General features: G+C 34.3%; 1 protein-coding gene across 2 annotated transcripts in view; it reads left to right on the forward strand.

Annotated features, from left to right (window-relative positions):
• Positions 404-19,443, forward strand: part of LOC109850242 (tetraspanin-18) — a 31,462-nt gene continuing 12,422 nt past the window's right edge. The window contains exons 1-6 of one of the 2 annotated variants that reach the window (XR_002249388.1): positions 404-473; positions 564-764; positions 1,278-1,377; positions 5,880-5,960; positions 6,066-6,170; positions 6,908-7,102. Coding sequence is in view for 1 of the 2 variants with exons in the window: in XM_020420209.1 (XP_020275798.1) it covers positions 577-764; positions 1,278-1,377; positions 5,880-5,960; positions 6,066-6,170; positions 6,908-7,102 (669 nt within the window). In the remaining variant the exon portion in view is untranslated. The other variant, XM_020420209.1, reaches the window with a different exon arrangement.

The following is a 19,443-nucleotide window of genomic DNA, read 5'->3' on the forward strand; positions in this document are numbered from 1 at the left end:
ATAAAATGATAAATGTTGGATGACAGTATCGCAGACTATGACTAAGAGTAGTCAGGGGCTGATTCGCCTACAGGGAAGTGTTAGGTGACCCCACTTCCCTTGGGGACCTCTTTGTTGGGCGCCTTGACTGTCAAACAGGCCCATACAAGTTATTGTTGGGCGCCTTGATTTTCAAGCAGGCCCAGGCCAATCAAATGAAATTTCTTATCCTTCTGCAGCTCCATCTAGAGATACTTTGTAATTGGGCTAAAGCAGAGATTAGCCCATTTAAAAGGAAACTTTTAGCCCAGCCGTCCGCAGCCCACTATCATGCTACTCGGAAGCTTAGCTGTCGCCTAGCTGTCCCGCGTTAATAAAGCCCGTTTAAAACAGCATCAACCATCATTAAACCAAATTAAAGCCAGCAGTATTTATGTCGGAACTCCATCATTACGACTACATTACATTCATAATCAATTGATTAATTAATTCCGGTAATTTCGAGTTTACGGCTCCGCGACTAATTCTCCTTTCTTTACCAAAAAAATTTTGGGATTTTTAGGGTTTGGGAATTTCGTTTGTAGGGTTTGAGGCGGAATGAGGTCGAGCTTGTGCCAGAGTTGTCTCGCTTCGCTTTTAAAGCTCCTCAGTTTTATCCAGACCTTCGTTGGGGTCTCGATCGTTCTCTACTCGGTTTGGATTTTGATTCATTTGAGAGGGGGAAAGGGTGGGGGTGGGGATGGGGATGGATTTGGGTTCGATATCGATAAGCTCCCTGCTCCATGGTAATTTTTTCAATAGATTTTTTTTATTGTAATTATATTATAATTGATCGAATTTGGTAGCTTAATTATTTCATGTCAATTGGAAGCTAGTTTGCTATATGCAGTAGATTTAGGAGAATGAGCCCAAATATCTTGTGAACCCGAATTGACTAAATGGACCCTAACATACCATCACATTGCTTTCATAGTTCCGGCGCCCGCGGCTTTGCAGTGGTCTAGTCTTGGTCGAACACTGCAATTCGGGCACCACTCGTTTTTGACTTTGCACTAGGCTAGTCGCGGACGAGTGATGCAATGCCAGGTTCACATCCTGCGTTGGGCGCTTGCGAGCAGGATGATGGGATTGGCTGAGAAAAGCCACAATTGACTTCCCATGTAGTCAATGTGGGCCTAATGCACCCTAATGATTTCAGTTTAATATGCAATTCAACCGTTGCTGTTTTGCTTAAAATTGCAGAGATTTTCATTGGCTTGTTGCATTGTTTATATTGTATGTTTCAATTGATGGGGCAGGTTTGTAAGTGCTCTGATGGGGATTGGGATTCTCATGTGTTTGATTGCTTTCACTGGACACGTTGCTGCTGAAGCCATCAGCAGATGCTGCCTTTGTTTTGTATCCTTGAGTATAATCACCTTCGCGTTGAGCTATCTATTTATGCATCTCTTGTTTATTTCTTTTATACATCAATACGTCTGCCTGAATGTTTGGAAATTTGGAGTTTGAACTGTGTTTTTCGTTATGCTATTCTGTTGATGTTTGGAAATTGGTGCAGTTTTTCTTTTCTAGAGTAAGAAGGTGGCGTACGGCCACCCACACGCCCATAACTTTATAGGAAAGGACATTGTAGTATAATAAATAATCAAGTTTTGGGAAATTAGTTAACAGAATATTCCTGATACAACAACAACAACAACTTCAGAAGCGCAACTCCATTATAACCATCCTAATTTGATTCAATGAACTACATCACTCTCTCAGTCTCATCATCCTGACTAATGTTGGATTATAAAATTACAAAAGTGGTTACTTCTGTGTATTTTTTGACCACCAATATGCACTCATGCCCATGTGTTTTCATAGTTTCACAAAAGCTCATTCTGTATATTTTGTTTTTTCTCCTAATATTCAATCTTTTATGTTTGAGAGCTTCTCGTGATAACAATGAAAAAATATCAATCCAAGGCTCCTCTCCAAATGTCTTGCAGTTCAATTTTAGATTCAATAAAACCATCATGTTTTTAGTCCCCACAATAGACTTTTCATCTTCCTCCTTTGGCAAGCTCGATCGCGAGTCCATAGCAGTATAGATCAAACTCTCTCTAGTTGAACCTCATCATCAAAAATTGAGACGTAACCCAATCATATTCAAGGATTAACGTCATATGATCATTTATAGGGAAGTTCAAGTGCAAATATAGATCCATATTCTACCCTTAATGATTTCGACATTGATTGTCATATACTTCGTGGTTTCTTGATGTTTGATGCTTATTCTTCTTCGTTGGATCAGAAAAAGGAGTAGATAGCCATAGTTTAATTGGATGAGTCCATTATGGTTGAATTTGAGAAGGAACAAGAGTTATGGTTTAGAATTCAGATTGAAGAAAAGAGTCTGGAATTCCTGTAACCTGGCAAATTTAACCGATCAATGTCATAGCCAAACATAATGCCAAGGATCCTACTAAAAAAATATGGAATTGGACTATTGGGGCATGAATACTCGAAATTACATATGTCCATATCTGACCTGATGATTCTGTATGAGGAACTTCCTCTTGATGCCAATATTGAATTGCCCACATTAGATGTGTTCTAGAAAGGTGTCTAAAACATCTAATGGTTCCAAGCCAAGAGTGAACCGATAGAGAAGTTTCTAATGAATAATAGTAGTTATGAGCCTGAAAATTAGTAATTCTCGTATAGTAGAACTAAACATGACTGGCATTCTTTTAGGATGAAGTGTTTGTTTGACAAGTATGTGGGTCACTAATGAGTAGATATGTCATAGAGCACATAATTCAACCATAGAAAATATAACCATAACTAGCTTTTGAATGATAGCTTTGAACTAAATGTTGTGCGCAACGGAAATTTCGACAGCACCTCTGATGCTCAACAAGAGAGTAGATCTTAACTAAATCCAAGGTTTTAAATGTCGGATGTCGGGTTCATATCGGATGGCTGAAATCCATATCGGATAGCGGAAATCGGGGATATATCGGGGGACATTGACTAAATATCGTATTGTCATATCGGGTAGTGCACATATGTATAATATCATGTCCTAAATATAATCTAAACATTCATAAATTTAATATAAGCATACTTTATAAATTTTATAGACAAAACATATAAAAAAATAAATAATATATGGATTTGGATTCATAAATTCTTTCTATCGGGTTCATAAGAAACTCTTAAACATGAGAACGGGTCAAACGGGTTTGGGTATTTATCACTAAATCCAAACCCGATAACAAAAAACAGATCTTAAAAAAAAGTATCATATCGGTTGATTTTTTAAAGCTAAAAAATAGACTGATATGCCCGAAATAACCCTGATATTTTCGATTTGACCCTAAAAACCGACATACGAGTTGAAAACGCCAATGTCGTGTCGGTCAAATCCTCAAACCGATATGTCAGCCGACATGTCGGACATGTATCCTCAAACCGATATGTCAGCCGACATGTCGGACATGTCGGGCGATAGTTAAAACCTTGACTAAATCCCTGTTTCACAAGGAAAACAAGAACCGAAAGTAAAATATCTTAATAAAGTGGGATATCAGCTCTTTCTCTCATCAGTTCTAGGACTGACCTATCGAAGGAACCTAAACTCTCTATTACAAGTCACAGTACGAGCAATTAATTTTAACGTGGTTCGGCAAATTGCCTACGTCCACAGGGCAAGGAGGGGGATCTACTATTAGAGAAAAAAATACAAATGAGTTTACAATCACACGACTCTCACAAATTAAACCCTCAAATAGGCTCCTTGCTTTTCTTCTAAAAAATGTCAGCCTCCAAAACTTCTCTCTGCTAATTTTCCCCTTTACAGCTGTCAAAGCCTGCTTCTCCCCTTTTACGCAACTGCCAAAACTTTCAGCCGTTTTTTCCTGCAATTTTGCTCTCTGCCTACGCCCTCCTTTTTCACTCCGAAACCCTAGAACACTAGGGTATTTATAGCACTGCGATTGGGTGGGCCAGAACTCGAACAGAAACATGCAGAAGAGGCTAAGCACACCCTCTCATGCGGATGTGGCCCCCATGCAACGAAAATCCGCTCACGAGTTTGCCTACGTCGCAGCTCTTCATACGGTTTAGCTCTCCGTTGTGACCCCCACTTGCCTTTCTTTGCTCTTCACGCAGTTTTTCCTCTCCGCATTCACACTAGTGGCCCCCACGCCCACGTGTTTCATAATTCTCCACCTCGGTAAAGTTTTTTTAAAACTGAGCCAACACCAATTAAAACAAATGTCTCACTTGTTACGTTCAGTACGAAGTGGAACAAAACCATAACAACGGACTCAATCCATAACAAGTCGAGACCCAAACGAGAATGCGAACAAACTCCAAACGTTGGTATCTACTCACCAAATCGGCTGCATTATAAATAATTGTCTACGTATCCTCTTACTCAAGGAATCAAGCCTCACGTAGTTCATCCAAATTACCACTTGTGGTGAAGCACGTGGGCGTGGGGGCCACTAGTGTGAACGCAGAGAGGAAAAACCATGTGAAGAGCAAAGAAAGGCAAGTGAGGGCCACAACAGAGAGCTAAACCGTATGAAGAGCTGAAACGTAGGCAAACTCGTGAGCGGATTTTCGTTACGTGGGAGCCACATCCGCGTGAGAGGGTGTGCTTAGCCTCTTCCGTGTGTTTCTGTTCGAGTTCTGGCCCACCCAATCGCAGTGCTATAAATACCTTAGTGTTCTAGGGTTTCAGAGTGAAAAAGGAGGGCGCAGGCAAAGAGCAAAATTACAGAAGAAAAAAAACGGCTGAAAGTTTTGGCAACTGTGCAAAAGGGGAGAAGCAGGTTTTGACGGCTGTAAAGGGGAAAATTGGCAGTGAGAAAAGTTTTGGAGGCTAACCTTTTTGAGAAGAAAAACTAAGAGCCTATTTGAGGGTTTAATTTGTGAGAGTTGTGTGATTGTAAACCCATTTGTATTTTTTTCTCTAATAGTAGATCCACCCTCATTGCCCCGTGGACGTAGGCAATTTGCCAAACCACGTTAAAATTGATTGTTCGTGCTGTGACTTGTAATAGAGAGTTTAGGTTTCCTCGATAGGTCAGTCCTAGAACTGATGAGAGGAAGAGTTGATTTCTCTCTTTGTTGAGATATTTTGCTTTCAGTTCTTGTTTCCTTTGTGAAATAGGGATTTAGTTGAGATCTACTCTCTTGTTGAGCACCAGAGGTGTTGCCGAAATTTCCACCCTCTCACGCGGATGTGGCCCCCACGCAACGAAAATCCGCTCACGAGTTTGCCTACGTCCCAGCTCTTCATGCGGTTTAGCTCTCTGTTGTGGCCCCCACTTGCCTTTCTTTGCTCTTCACGCGGTTTTTCCTCTCCGCGTTCACACTAGTGGCCCCCACGCCCACGTGCTTCACACTAAATTCATAGCTCTCCATGCGTCAGTAAAGAGAGCCTAACATCAATTTGTATTCCAAACAGGTCCGTTGCTACTATCATCTCCAGGAATGATATCTCCATTTTCTTCATTTTCACCTTTTTTGCTCTTCATAAACTCCTCTTGAGAGCAATGGTGGTCAATTTTCTAGGATATTGCATTGATCTGTGAGACACCGATATGCTTGATAAGTTTCAACTGTTAGTAGGTGTAGACTATCTACATAATTTTAGTAGGTGTAGACTATCTACATAATTCTCCAGTTAGTTGTCTTGAATTGTTTCCTCTTGGCACTTTATTGTAATTATTTTATTGGATTGATGTAGTTAAAGACAAAACTTTCAACCTCCCTACCACTTAAATATTCTTCTCATGTATGGATCAAGGGATGCATTCCAAATTCAAGTAGTGTTTAGTCTTTATCTTTTTCTTTGAGCTCTTGGCTTAAGTTTATGGTTTCTTAACTTTGATCAATAACAGTTTGCAGTATTCACCATGATTCTCTTCCTACTAGAAGCTGTATTGCTAGGGGACATAGTGTTCAACAAGCATTGGGAGGAGGTTAGTTTGTAACGCTACAATTTAGGAAGCTAATTAAGATTGCTTAATTTTGTATATGTATGATATTTCCCAGACATTGTTAAATGACATATTGTGGTTTTTCAGGATCTTCCATATGATTCAACCGGACAATTAAAACATCTTCAGGCATTTATAAATGATAATTTAGATATGTGTGAGTGGGTTGCAGGTACTGTAGTTGTAACTCAGGTATGCTACTTTGCTCTTGGTTTAAAGAAAATTATCCCTTATTGTATAGTAGAGCTACACTAATACCAGTCTTTTCTAAGAGTATGTTTTTTCCCCAACTACTTTGCATTATCACAGTGCATGCATGTGCCAAACCTGCAAATTTGTTTCTCAGTATGTTTCTACGGAGTGCCTAAATTTAGAGGTCTGCTGCATGACGTGACTGCCAAGTATAGAGTGTCTGAAATGTATAACGTGAGAAACTTTCATAAATCTGAAGCATGATACATATATTCATTATAGATGTGAACTAAACATGTATTTAATGAACATTCCCCTTATCTAACATTTGACGGCTTTATGTAGTTAGTTATTTCATGACTGCAGGTGTCACTAGAGTGCTGTAGTTCCGTCAGCAGTGTGAAGTTATAAATTTGTGCTGTAGTTCCATCAGCAATGTGAAGTTATAAATTTGTGCTGTAGTTCCGTCGGCAATGTGAAGTTATCAATTTTTGACTAACACATATACACTGCACATTAAACTGCAAAAAGAAAGAAAAGAACAAAAAACAAAACACGGACTCCTTGGACTATTCGCTGAAGAGTAGTTTATTTTTACATTCCAGGATGTTTTTGTTCATAATGTATACCGCAGATTTCCAAGTTTCCTTAATGAAGTTACTTGTATAAAGGCATGGAGGACTGTAGGTTCAAATTCAAAAAACTACATATGATCCTTGATTTTATTTTTTTTCCAGGTGCTTTCACTTTTATTGGCATTGATTTTGCGAGCCATGGTCCAAAGAAGAAGGTTAGACTACGACAGTGATGAAGATTTTGTTGTTATTAGGAGGCCACTCCTAAATACTCAGAGTGGACCAACTTTTACATCAACAGCCGTTGATGGCAATGGGTATCATTCAGACCTTTGGAGTTCACAGATAAAGCAGAAGGTACCTTACTTCTATGGTTTTCTTCATTTCTCCTAGTTATAGACTATTATTCTTAGCAAATACTAGTTAAATTAGGCATGCATAATGCATGTGAAAACAACTGAAATTGTGAGGCGACCTATTTTTATGAACGTTTTTCCGTAATATTCTTCAGTGAAAATTATTTTTTCACTAAAATTATATTAATAGGTTGTTCTATAGAAAGCTTTTTGCTACTTGAGTTTAAAGGGTATGATGTGGTTCTACTATTTTAGTCTATTAGTTAAATTATTCCTTGGTCCATGTTGAGATTCATGACTAAATCTTCTGATGTGAATACATATTGATTATTGAATTCACGCATACATTACTCTTAACCACCTGACTTGGTGAAGTGGAACTTAGAGGTCAAATATGAAGAGGTATTGTAGGGTTGTGCATCTTCAGTTGGTTTTACCTATAAAAACTTTTCCCAAAAAGAAATCATGACCAAAAAGTTAGTTTAACGGTAGTTATACTATATTCCTTAGTCATTTAATTTTAGAGTAAAATGACATACACCTTGACCTTAGGTGTATCCTAAGCCGGTATTCAGTTCAGAGAACGTGGGCTTCAATTTAGGGGCCATTGCAAACATGCAGTTCACTGATCTAAAGATGGAGCACAGGCCACATCATGCACTTGACATTTACTTAGATCCTCAGAACCAAGGATGTCATGTTGTCCTTTCACAATTTGTTGAACAATTCATGTCCCTTTGAAAATCACAAAAATTTTCAAATAGACATAATTTCTATTGCATTGATATGAATGAAAATGGACAAAAATCTTAAGTTAGAGTTCATGAAAATTGAGACTTTCGAATTACCACTACTTTTAACTGCTATTGAGTTGACAAGAGCAAGAATGAACAAAAAACACTAGTTATAGCCCAAGAAATAGCTAATTTTGAAGTACACGTACTTATTTCTAATTGGATCGAAATGAATGAAAACAAATTAAAATTGCAGGTTATAACTCAAGAAAATCACGAAATATTGAAGTACACATACATAAATGTCGTTGGGTAGAAAGGAAAAAATAGAAAAAAATGGTTGGGTTACAATACATGAAATTGGAAATTTTAAAGTACGCATAGGTAGTGACAAATTGATCGAAACAAAAAAAATGGACAATAATTGCAGGTTATAGCCCATAAAATCGTGAACAATGTACTATGAATTCTTAGTTTATGTTGGGCTGATAACGAAAATGAGTAAAAATTATAGTTATAGCCTATGAAATTGTGAATTTTAAACTATGCGTTCTTAATTGTCATGAGTTCAAATAAACGAAAATTAACAAAATCATGCATTATCGCCCATGAAAAATGGTGGAATGTTGAAGTACGCATACTTAGTTGCCATTGGTAGAAATGACAAAAAATATACAAAACTTATGGGTTATATACTGAAAATTGCAAATTTTGAAGTATAGTGTGTAACTGGCATTGGGTTGAAACAAATGAAAATAGGCAAAAATCATTGGGCTAGAGCAAATTAAATCGTGAATTTAGAAGAAAGCACACTTAACTGTCACTAAATCAAAAGGAATGAAACTAGGCTAAACTCGTGGATACTAGTCCATGAAAATCGTCAATTTTGGAATATGCATTATTAATTGTCACTTCGTACAATAATTGTGTTATATAGCCCATGAAAATCAAGTTTGAAATACACATTATTAATGACACTTAGTCAAAACAAATGAAAATGAACAATAATTATGGATTGTATAACTCATGGAAATCACAAATTTTGAAATTTGAAGTACCATACATAATTGGCATCTGGTTCAAACATACGAAAATTGATAAAAATCATTGGTTATAGCTCATGAAAATCAAGAAATTTTGAGCTACGCTTACTTTATTTCCATTAGGTCAAAACTAATGAAAATTGATAAATTTGTGGGTTATATAACTCGTGAAAATCGTGAAGTTTGAAAAATACCCATAGTTAAGTGTTATTGAGTTGAAATGAAAAAAATGAATAAATATCTTGGTCATAGCCCTTGAAATTGCGAGTTTTGAAATACACGTACTTATTTTCTATTGCGAAAGGAACAAAATTGGACAAAATGTTTTTGTTTAGAACAATGGAAATCGCAAATTTTGGTTATAGCTCATGAAAATCAGGGAATTTTGAGTTGCACTTCATTTCTTTTGAGTCAGAATTATTTAAATGAACAAGAATCGTAAGTTATAATTCTGAAGGTTGGGGATTTTAAAGTTTGCAAACTAGATTACAATTGGGTCGAAATTAACAAAATTGATCGAAAACATGGGTTACTCCATGATTGTCGTGAATTTGAAGTATGCATCCTTAATTGTTCAAAAATTGATAAAAATATTGGGTCAAAGTACATATAATAAATTTGTGACTAAATTGCACTTAAAAACCATAAATTTTCCATGCTCTTGTCACTTACATATCTCAAGTTTTATTTTATGTCAAGAAAATTCCAGAAGTTAAAAATTTATCACAAGTGCCATTGATCATCTAAACACATAAATTTTCACCTAATTGTTTCTCTATAATACTTACATGTTAATTTTAGAGTTTTGTAACTTTTAATATTTGTCAAATTTGATATTAAATCAATGAAAAATCTTTTTCAAACTTATCTTAATTCTACTTTAAATTAGAGTAGGAATATGTCTAATGATAAATATAATAAATATTAATGGTTAGAAAGGTATAAAATTAACATGCTAGTGTCATATGGGAACATTTACGTGAAAATTTTTACCTTTGCATGATCGAGGTTATTGGCGTGCCAATATTTTAATAAGTGACCGAGCAAGAAAATTATGGTTTTAAATGCAATTTACCTTTAATTTGTCACTAGGCATAAATGAACAAAAATGGTCAAAAATATCGCTACACTTGAAGGACACAGACTAAATTTTCGTTGGGTTGAAATTTAAAAAAAGGACTAGAATGGTGAGCACATGTGAAAATTGTAAATTTTTATATATGCATATGTGACGCTCATGTTTTCACATATGGCTGCAGTCCAATGTGAACCCAGAGATGTCAAAACTGTCATCACAGTAATATCTCTTTAGTGAAATTAAATACAAGTGTAGGTACAAAACAGGCAAAATAAGGAAAATAAATGTAATAGACATGATGTAGAAAGAGATACCTAATAAACATAATCATGTCTCAACTGAATAAACTGAATAAACTGAATACAACTGAAGTCTGAAATAAATGTGAAGTATCTCAATATGAGTCAACTAAAAATAAACTAAGGCACACCATTTACAAGATAAAATACAAAACTCTAAATGTCTAGAGTTAAATATCAACTACGGTGGAGTCTCATCTACTAAAAATATGTGACGACGACTATGCTAGAAGTTCGTCATCCTGCGGCTCTTCGGAACTCTAAGCTGCTACCTGAAAGGAATTAAAAAAGAAAAAAGAAAAACAACAAGAACGTCAGAGCGCTACAGCAAGATTAATTCATCTGTCCCCAGGAGAAGAGCTACTAGATGTGATGGATGCTCTATCTATTAAGCATAGTCTGTCTAGATCATTTACCTTGTATCTAAATGGAATTAATATTTAGAAACCTACAACACGAGACGTAGTACGTCGAGCGAAATAATCCAAACAAGAAAATTCTCATGTATATACCATATGTGTCAAATTGTAGATAACTAAATATCAATACCAGACTAAGAATAAACAATCTAAATAGAATCAATAATTAGAAACTCACAACACGAGACTGATACGTCGAGCGAAATAATCCAAACAAAAAAACCCTCATGTATATACCATATGTCTCAAATTGTGAATCGCTGATCATTAATCCCAACTAAGAATAAAAGATAGCAATATAAGAAAGTAAAATCATCACGATATCGAACCAAAAATATCTTTAACTATCCTTTGGAAGATAATGTAAACAACTGCATATAATCCCGCGTACTTACAAAAGTAAAGTATATCAGTCATATATAACTTAGCGACGAGTCATGTTCATAAATGGCGTCCACCAAGCCTCAGGTTATCAGATAATTATCACAATGCAAATCCTTACGAACTTTATAACTCATCACATTATCATGCGGGACGGACTACCAAATCGACATCTTAAAAGTGTACACGACTCATTAGTCTCATCGCATCAACGTGCAAGACAGACTACCAAATCAGGCATCCAAGGTATATGGCTCACAAGCCTCATCGCATCATGTGCGGGACGGACTACTAAATCAAGCATCCTAAAACCCAACTTAATAGCCGGTACTAATGGTATATCGACACACTATCCCAAGTAGTACTGAGCGATGCTCATCAACGATATCCATACAAGTATATAATGTTTAAATAACTCATACCTCCTGTGAAATCAAAACAATAACTGTATTAATCCTCTTCGGGATACCCATGTGTGTGCTACGACACTATATATGTATACTCATGATTGTACGTGTATCATCGTGCGCCTCGAATTCCGCGTTCAAAAACAAAAGGTGTAAAAACAACAGTTCAAACAAAAGCGAATACAGGTCGGTCGACCGCGCCTAGGGCGTCGGGGCGTCGGTCGACCGCGCCTAGGGCGTCGATCGACCGTCCCTAGGGCGTCGGTCGACCGAACGCAAACGTGCACAAAGTGCACTCACAGGATCTTATCGGTTGACCGGCTAGCCTTGGTCTGTCAACCGGCCAGAGAAGATCTTCACAGATTAGGTTTTGTCATTTGTATTTTTGTAATTTTATTCAAAAACTTAATTTTATTAACATAAGGCATATAACAAGATTTAAACTTTCATATTTGCTTAACATGGATTAACTCAACATGATTTAAACTCTTAAATTAATTTAGTTAGGGATTAACATCTCAATTAACTAAAATTTCTCAAATAAAACATAAATATCAACATGATTAACTAAGCATGATTGGAACTAATCATTGAACAGATATAAAATAATTTAAATACGTTCACATCACTTAGGTATCACAAACCTAGGGTTTATACATCTTAAATTAACAAGAAAACACAATTAATTGTTAAACTAGGGTTTAAACATGATTTAAGTATGATTAATAAATTAAAACAAAAATAAAAGTAACCCTAATGATTATGATCATCAACTAATATAAACAGCAACTAAATATACAGATTTTCACATTGGTTTACATTATAAACTAAAATTTTAAAACATTAGGTTAAGCTTTAACATGAGATTCATCAATTAAACATCTTAAATCATGAATTAACTATAAGGAAAAGTTTGGAGAAAGATGATCTTGCCTCAAACGTCGTGTTGAACTCCTGAACACATGCGTGTAAGATCCCTCTTCACCAAAGTCGTAAAATCCCGCCATCCTCTCGACAAACGCCTCAAGAACTCTCCTAAATCTCACAAATTATGATTAGGATTTGAGAAAGGAAGAGGGTCTGCTAGGGTTTGGAATACTGATAAAAAGATGTGTTTTTCGTGTGTAAAAATGTATATATATAATTGCAAACCCAAATCAAAACAGCCCAAACCCGAAACAGTAAGCCCAGTCAGACTGGGAAAATAGTCTTCGGTATTTTAGCTATAACTTTCACGTCCTACCTCGGAATGAGGTCATTTAAGATGCGTTGGAAAGCTATTGAAGATACTTACAACTTTTGTCTTTTGAGTTTTTCCAGATTTGAACTGTATCAGTGTGTAAAGCATATATACTCTTAATTGGTCGTTTTTCCAAATTTCTTCTTTGTGCATGTTTTACCTTTGTATACTCTCATATATACTCTTAATTGATCTCAAATCAATTGTTAGCATAATCATTCATCCATATCATATATACTCTTAATTGATCTCAAATCAATTGTTAGCATAATCATTCATCCATAAATGATATTCATCATAATTATTGATCTCAAATCAATTGTTAGCATAATCATTCATCCATAAATGATATTCATCATAATTAGAGCTCATTATCAATATAATTCACACTACTTTTCAAAATTCACGAGGTTTTATGGCATAATTAATAGCTACTAGGTCAAAACAAACGAAAACGGACAAAAATTATGGGTTATAGTGCATGAAAATTACAAATTTTGAATAGCTTTACTTTATTATCGATATGGCATCAGGTCAAAAATACTGAACATTAGTTGCATATTGCTCTTGAAAATTGCTAAATTTTAAAATACACATACTTAATTGAGACGAAATCAAATGGAACTTAGAAAAAAATCATGGATTATAACTTATAATATCTCTAACTTTGAAATGCGCATAATCATTTGTTATTCGGTCAAAAAGAACGAATTAGTGAACATAAACATAAGGAGAGTTGTTTGAAAGAAACCCATTTTGGAAAATATTTAGCAAAAACGACCGTTTTGCTAAATATTTAACAAACTTGATTTCTTTTCGCCAGCTCACTAAAGCTGGCTAAAATGAGATCGATTTTGCAAAATATAGGTTTCAAAACACATGGGACTGGTAGTCTATTTTGTTTAGGGCTTGCTAATAGCCCTCTAAGCACCACATAGAAAACCCACGGGAGTAGTAGTCCCGTAGGCTTTCTGTGAAATAGCAGGAAACCCCGGGACTACTAGTCCTATTGGTTTAACAGAGGCTTCCCCCTTGTCGGCCTAGCAAATACACGGGACTAGTAGTCCTTGTATTTGTCGAGCCTATTTATACTCAGTCGTGCCGAAAAATTACAGCATAGCCGCTCTCTTGTTTTTACCAGCTTAAGTATTTAGCGGACTTTTAGGTTGTATGTGATAGTTTATTGGATTTTCTACTTAGACTCTATTTGTAAATAAATATACTTGATACATTTAGATTTGTGGCAATATTTTTAGCGTATAGACTATAGATATACAATGTGTTGCCTTGGACCGTTATCTATTATGTTGTGATGTTTTGGATTGATTGTGTTTTAAGTTATGTTTATTTCTTAAAATTTGTAAGCTATATAAGGATTATACTAATTAAATATGTAAATGAGGTGGACTTAAATTTTTTGTGCACGTGAAATATTATATATACACAAGATACAAGTCAGAATAGAATCATGCATGTTTTGTGCATGTTTTGGGGTCTCTGTAAAACCCACGGAACTACTAATCCCATGGATTTTAAGCTAGGTCTCTGTTAAACCCACAGGACTAATAGTCATGTAGGTTTTCTCATGGGTTTTCTGCTGCCTGTGGGTTTTCGATGTGGTGTTTAGAGGGCGATTAGCAAGTCCTAAACATACGGGACTAGTAGTCCTGTGTGTTTTGAAACCCATAATTTGCAAAATCGACCTCTTTTTGGCCAGTCTTAGTGAGCTAGCCAAAAAGAGGTGGATTTTGCTAAATATTTAGCAAAACGATCGTTTTTGCTAAATATTTTTCAAATTGGGTCTCTTTCAAAAAATTCTCCTAGACATAATCGTGGATCGACTCGAAAAATTAGAATTTTGAAGTATGCAAACTTAATTGGCATGGGATTGAAAATTAAATAAAAAGAGCAAAAATGGTGGGCTATAGCCCATAAAATTGCAAATATTGAGCTACACATGCTTACTTCACATTTAGTTGAAATGAATGAAGATCGACTAAAATTATAGTTTTGTTGCTCTTGAAAATCGTGAGCTTTGAAGTTTGCATACCTAGTTGCCATTAAGACAAAACGAACAGAAATGAATAAAAATCTTGAGTTATAACTCATGAAAATCATGAAGTTTGTACTTCCCTTAATTGTTATTGGGTCAAAACAAATAAAAAACATTGGTTATAATGCATAAAAATAAAAAAAATTAGAAGCACTTGAAATAGCAAATTTTGAAATAATGAATTGTGAAAACACATTCAATTGTCATAGAGCTATAAAGAATGAAAATTCACAAAAATCATTAGTTATACTTATAGCCTATGAAACTGGAAATTTATACATATGGTTACTTAATTCTCATTGTGTCGAAAAGAATGAAAATAAACAAAGATCGTGGGTTATAATAAAAATTATGGATTATACTCCATAAACTCGCGAATACTGAAATACGCATATTTAATTGTCTCGAAAGGGATAAAACAATGGGCAAAAATAATTGGTTAGCACGTGAATATCATGAATTTTGAAGTACTTGTACTTAATACTGAGTGGGTCAAAATAAATGAAACTTGACAAAAATTATAGTTTTGAAATCCACATACTCAATTGTCATTAGGTTGAAATGGAAGAAAATAGGTAAAAATCAAATTTTATAGCTATGAAAATTGTGAATTGGGTCACAATCAAACTTAATTTTAATTGGGTCAAAATAAATAAAATGGGTAAAATTTGTGAAATTATCGCCCAAAGTTGTGAAGTTTAAAAGTATGCATACTTAATGATCATTGGATCAGAAAGAACAAAAATAGATAAAAACGAAACTCGCGAATTTTAAACTACGTTCAATTAATTGTCATTAAGTCTAAATGAACGAAAATGTTTAAAATATCGCAAAGTTTGATGTATTTAGACATAATTTTCATTGAGTCGAAATTAAGGAAAATAGATTAAATAGTGAATTTCAAAGTATGCGTACTTAATTGCCACCGAGTGCATATAAACAAAAATGAAAAAAAAAATCATGGGTTATAATATATTAAAATCTTGAATTTGAAAGTACTCTTCACTGATATGTAGTCAAACATAGTAAAAATGGATAAAAATCATGGATTATAGCATATGAAAATTTTGAAAGTTTAAAGTACACATACTTAATCGCCATTAGGTTTAAAATAATAAGAATAAACAAAATGGTCAGTTATTGCCCATGAAATCTTGAATTTTGAACTATATGTACTTAATTGCTATTGGATCGAACAAGCAAAAATTTACAAATATCGTGAGTTATAGCCCATGAAATTAATTAAATTTGATGCACGTACGATTAATTGTCATTGGGTCTAAAAACAGGAAAATGGGTGACAATTGTGAAATGTTGAAGCATATATACTAAACTATAATTCTAGTCAAAGCAGGCGAAAAATAGATTTTTTATTATAGCCCATAAATTCATGAATTTTTTAAATGTATGTAATTAATTATTTGTCCAAATGAACGAAAATAGAAAAAAATAGTAGACAAAAATAGGGAGTTATATCTTTGAAAATTGAAAATTTTGAAGTATGCAATCCTAATTGACATTAAGTTAAAAATATTAAAAATAAATAAAAATGATAGTTTATTCTTTCCCATGAAATCGCGAATTTTGGACTGCACATACTTAATTGACATTGGGTCAACAAAATGAACAAAAATTCTAGTCGATAATCAATGCAAATTATGAATTTTGAATTATGCATACTTAATTGTACTGGGTTGAATCGAACGAAAATTAAATAAATCATAGGTCGTAGCTCATGAAATCGATAAGTTTAAAATACGAGTATTAATTGTTAGTGGATGGAACTGAACGAAAACGAACAAAAAAAATGAAAATGCCCTATAAAATCCAGAGCGAAAATGGACAAATTTGTGTTTTATAGCCCATAGAATTGAGAATTTTGGAATTACATGTAATTAGTTCTCATATTGTTGAAATGAACAAAAATAAACAAAAATAATGGGTTCTATACCTTGGAAATCAAAATTTCGAAGTACTTATATTTAATTGGCTTAGGATTGAAAATAAATAAGAATGAACAAAAATGGATTTTGAACTACATATACTCAATTGACATAGGATCCAAACAAGGAAATTTGCAAATCTCGAACTACACAATTGACATCGGGTTGAAACGAAGATTGTAGTTTATAGCCAATGAAAATTATGACTTTTAAAGTATGTGTACTTAAGTGCCACTAGGTTGAAACGAATGAAAATGAACAAATATCATCGTGGGTTATAGCCCATGAAATCGCAAATTTGAATAGCAAAATTTTGCAATACAAGCACTTAATCGTCATTGGTTATAAATGAACAAAAACTAACCAAAATTGTGAGTTATTACCCATTTCATCAAGAATTATGAAATACAAATGTTAATTGATGTTGGTTGATATGAATGAAAATGACGAAAAATAGGGGATTTTGTCCATGAAAATTGTGAATTTTGAATTACGCGTGTTTAATTGCCATTGGATTGAAAGAGATAAAAATGGAAAAAAAATCATGGGTTAGAGCCCCGAAATATAACTAATTTTGAGTACTCTTGTTTAATACCCTTTGGGTCAAGATGAACGAAAATTGTCAAAATTTTATAGTTTTGGCATTTGCGTAATTGTCATTGGGTGAAATGAATGAAAATTTAAATTTATAAGAAATATAGGATCTCCTCATGAGAATTGCAAATTTTAAAGCTTAATTGGTATTGGTTAAAAGGAACGAAATTGGAGAAGAACAGTGAGCTATAACCTATGAAAGTCATGAATTTTGGAGTAAGCGTACTTAATTGTTATTAGGTCAAAACAAATAAATATACATGAAATTCGCATGTTATATAGGGCATGAAAATCGTGAATTTGGAGGTAACATTACTGAACTGACATTGGATCAAAAATAATGAAAATGGATAGAACTCATGGGTTGTAAGCATGAAAATCACGAAACTTCAAAATATGCACTCTTAGTTGGCATTAGATTGAAAATAACAAAACCAACAATGATAGGTTATACCCATGAAATCATGAATTTTGAGCTACACATGCTCAATTGCTTTTTGGTAGAAATAAAAGAAAATTTATAAAAATCATGCATTGTAGCCTATGACATTAAATAAATTTGATAGTGCATAATTAATTATCATTGTGCCGAAACAAACAAAAATGGACGATAATTGCGAAATGTTGGAGCACTTATAAACTGAATTGCAATAGAGTCAAACCAAACAAAAATGGAAAAAAACTGTGGATTATTTCCCATAAAATTGTGAATTTTTAAATTCATGTAATTAATTTCCATTTTGTCAAAATGAAAACAATAGTGTGTTATAATCCTTGAAAATCATAATTTTAAAGTATGGCAACTTAATCGGTATTGCATTGAAAATAATAAAAATGAGCAAACATCCTCACCATTGGACTAAAAAGACTTCTTATATATCTGATTAACATATTACTTTAATTTATACTAAATGTTTTAAATATCGGTTATTAAAAATATATCGGACGGTCAAAATTCATATCGGATCTCAATTGTCGGGGATATATCGGGGATAATTAGTAAAAATTAGAGTGTCATATCAGATGGTGAGTATAGAATAAAATGTCCTAAAATGATCTAAGCACATTTAATGAAATATCTTTGAGAGAATCTTCGAGAGATGTCGTCGATAGAGGTCTTCGATTGAGAAATTTGCGAGCAATTTAGGGGAGAGAACAGTGAAGGTGGAGAGAATTAGGATTACACAATAAGCGGATGTGAAATAGAATAGGATAGTATGGTTTTTGTTTAGTGGATGTGGGTCGGGTATGGAAAAAAGAGGGTTTCTGCCTCCAAACACGAACTGGTTCACTTAGAATGTAAATTATAGAAAATTGGATGATTTTTAACCTACAAGAAATCCGTTGTTTTATCGAATTTACACCGATATATCGGGACAAATCGGCTAAAAACGATATTGCAATAATTTTTTGTTAAAATCGTATTGGACATGACCCAAACCCTATATATCGGCAATAAATCGATAAAATTCGCCTATTTTTAAAACACTGCTTCTATTGGGGTTTATTCTACTCACATGCCCTATCACCATTTACAACTGCGGCCCACTAACATCCATTACTATTTGAATCCAATCACACACTTAAAATTTAACCAATCTTATACAATCCGCAGGGATATTTGGGACCAACACCATAGTCTCATTAAACCCTCAATCCAACCCTTTTATTATTATTGGTCATATCTGACATTCATTTCCTAAATATCGGATTTGTGTCCGAGATCATATCCGTATGCGTTTCTCTAATATCCAAATCGGATCCGTTTCCTTTTGATGCAGATATGGATATGACTTTTCCTAACCAAAGAATATCAGTAAAAGTATCTATTTTTACTGATATTCAAATCGGATCCGTTTTCGTTTGATGCAGATATAGATATGACTTTTCCTAACCAAGCAAATATGGATATGATAAGTGTCATATCCGAACCATGTCCGAACCAAATGTACCCCTAGTTGTAGTCCATCACGAATTTTGAACAAAACTTGAACAAAAATGGTGGATTTTAACCCATGAAATACTGAATTTTGAACAGAATTAGTGGCGTGTAGCCCATAAAAATTGACAAAAAGGTTATGGTTTTTGCATCCACATACTTAATTGTTATTGGATTGAAATAACCAAAAATGGACAAGAAATGCGGGTTAC

Source organism: Asparagus officinalis, chromosome 7 (genome assembly GCF_001876935.1).
Source record: "Asparagus officinalis chromosome 7, Aspof.V1, whole genome shotgun sequence".
Lineage (NCBI taxonomy): Eukaryota > Viridiplantae > Streptophyta > Magnoliopsida > Asparagales > Asparagaceae > Asparagus > Asparagus officinalis.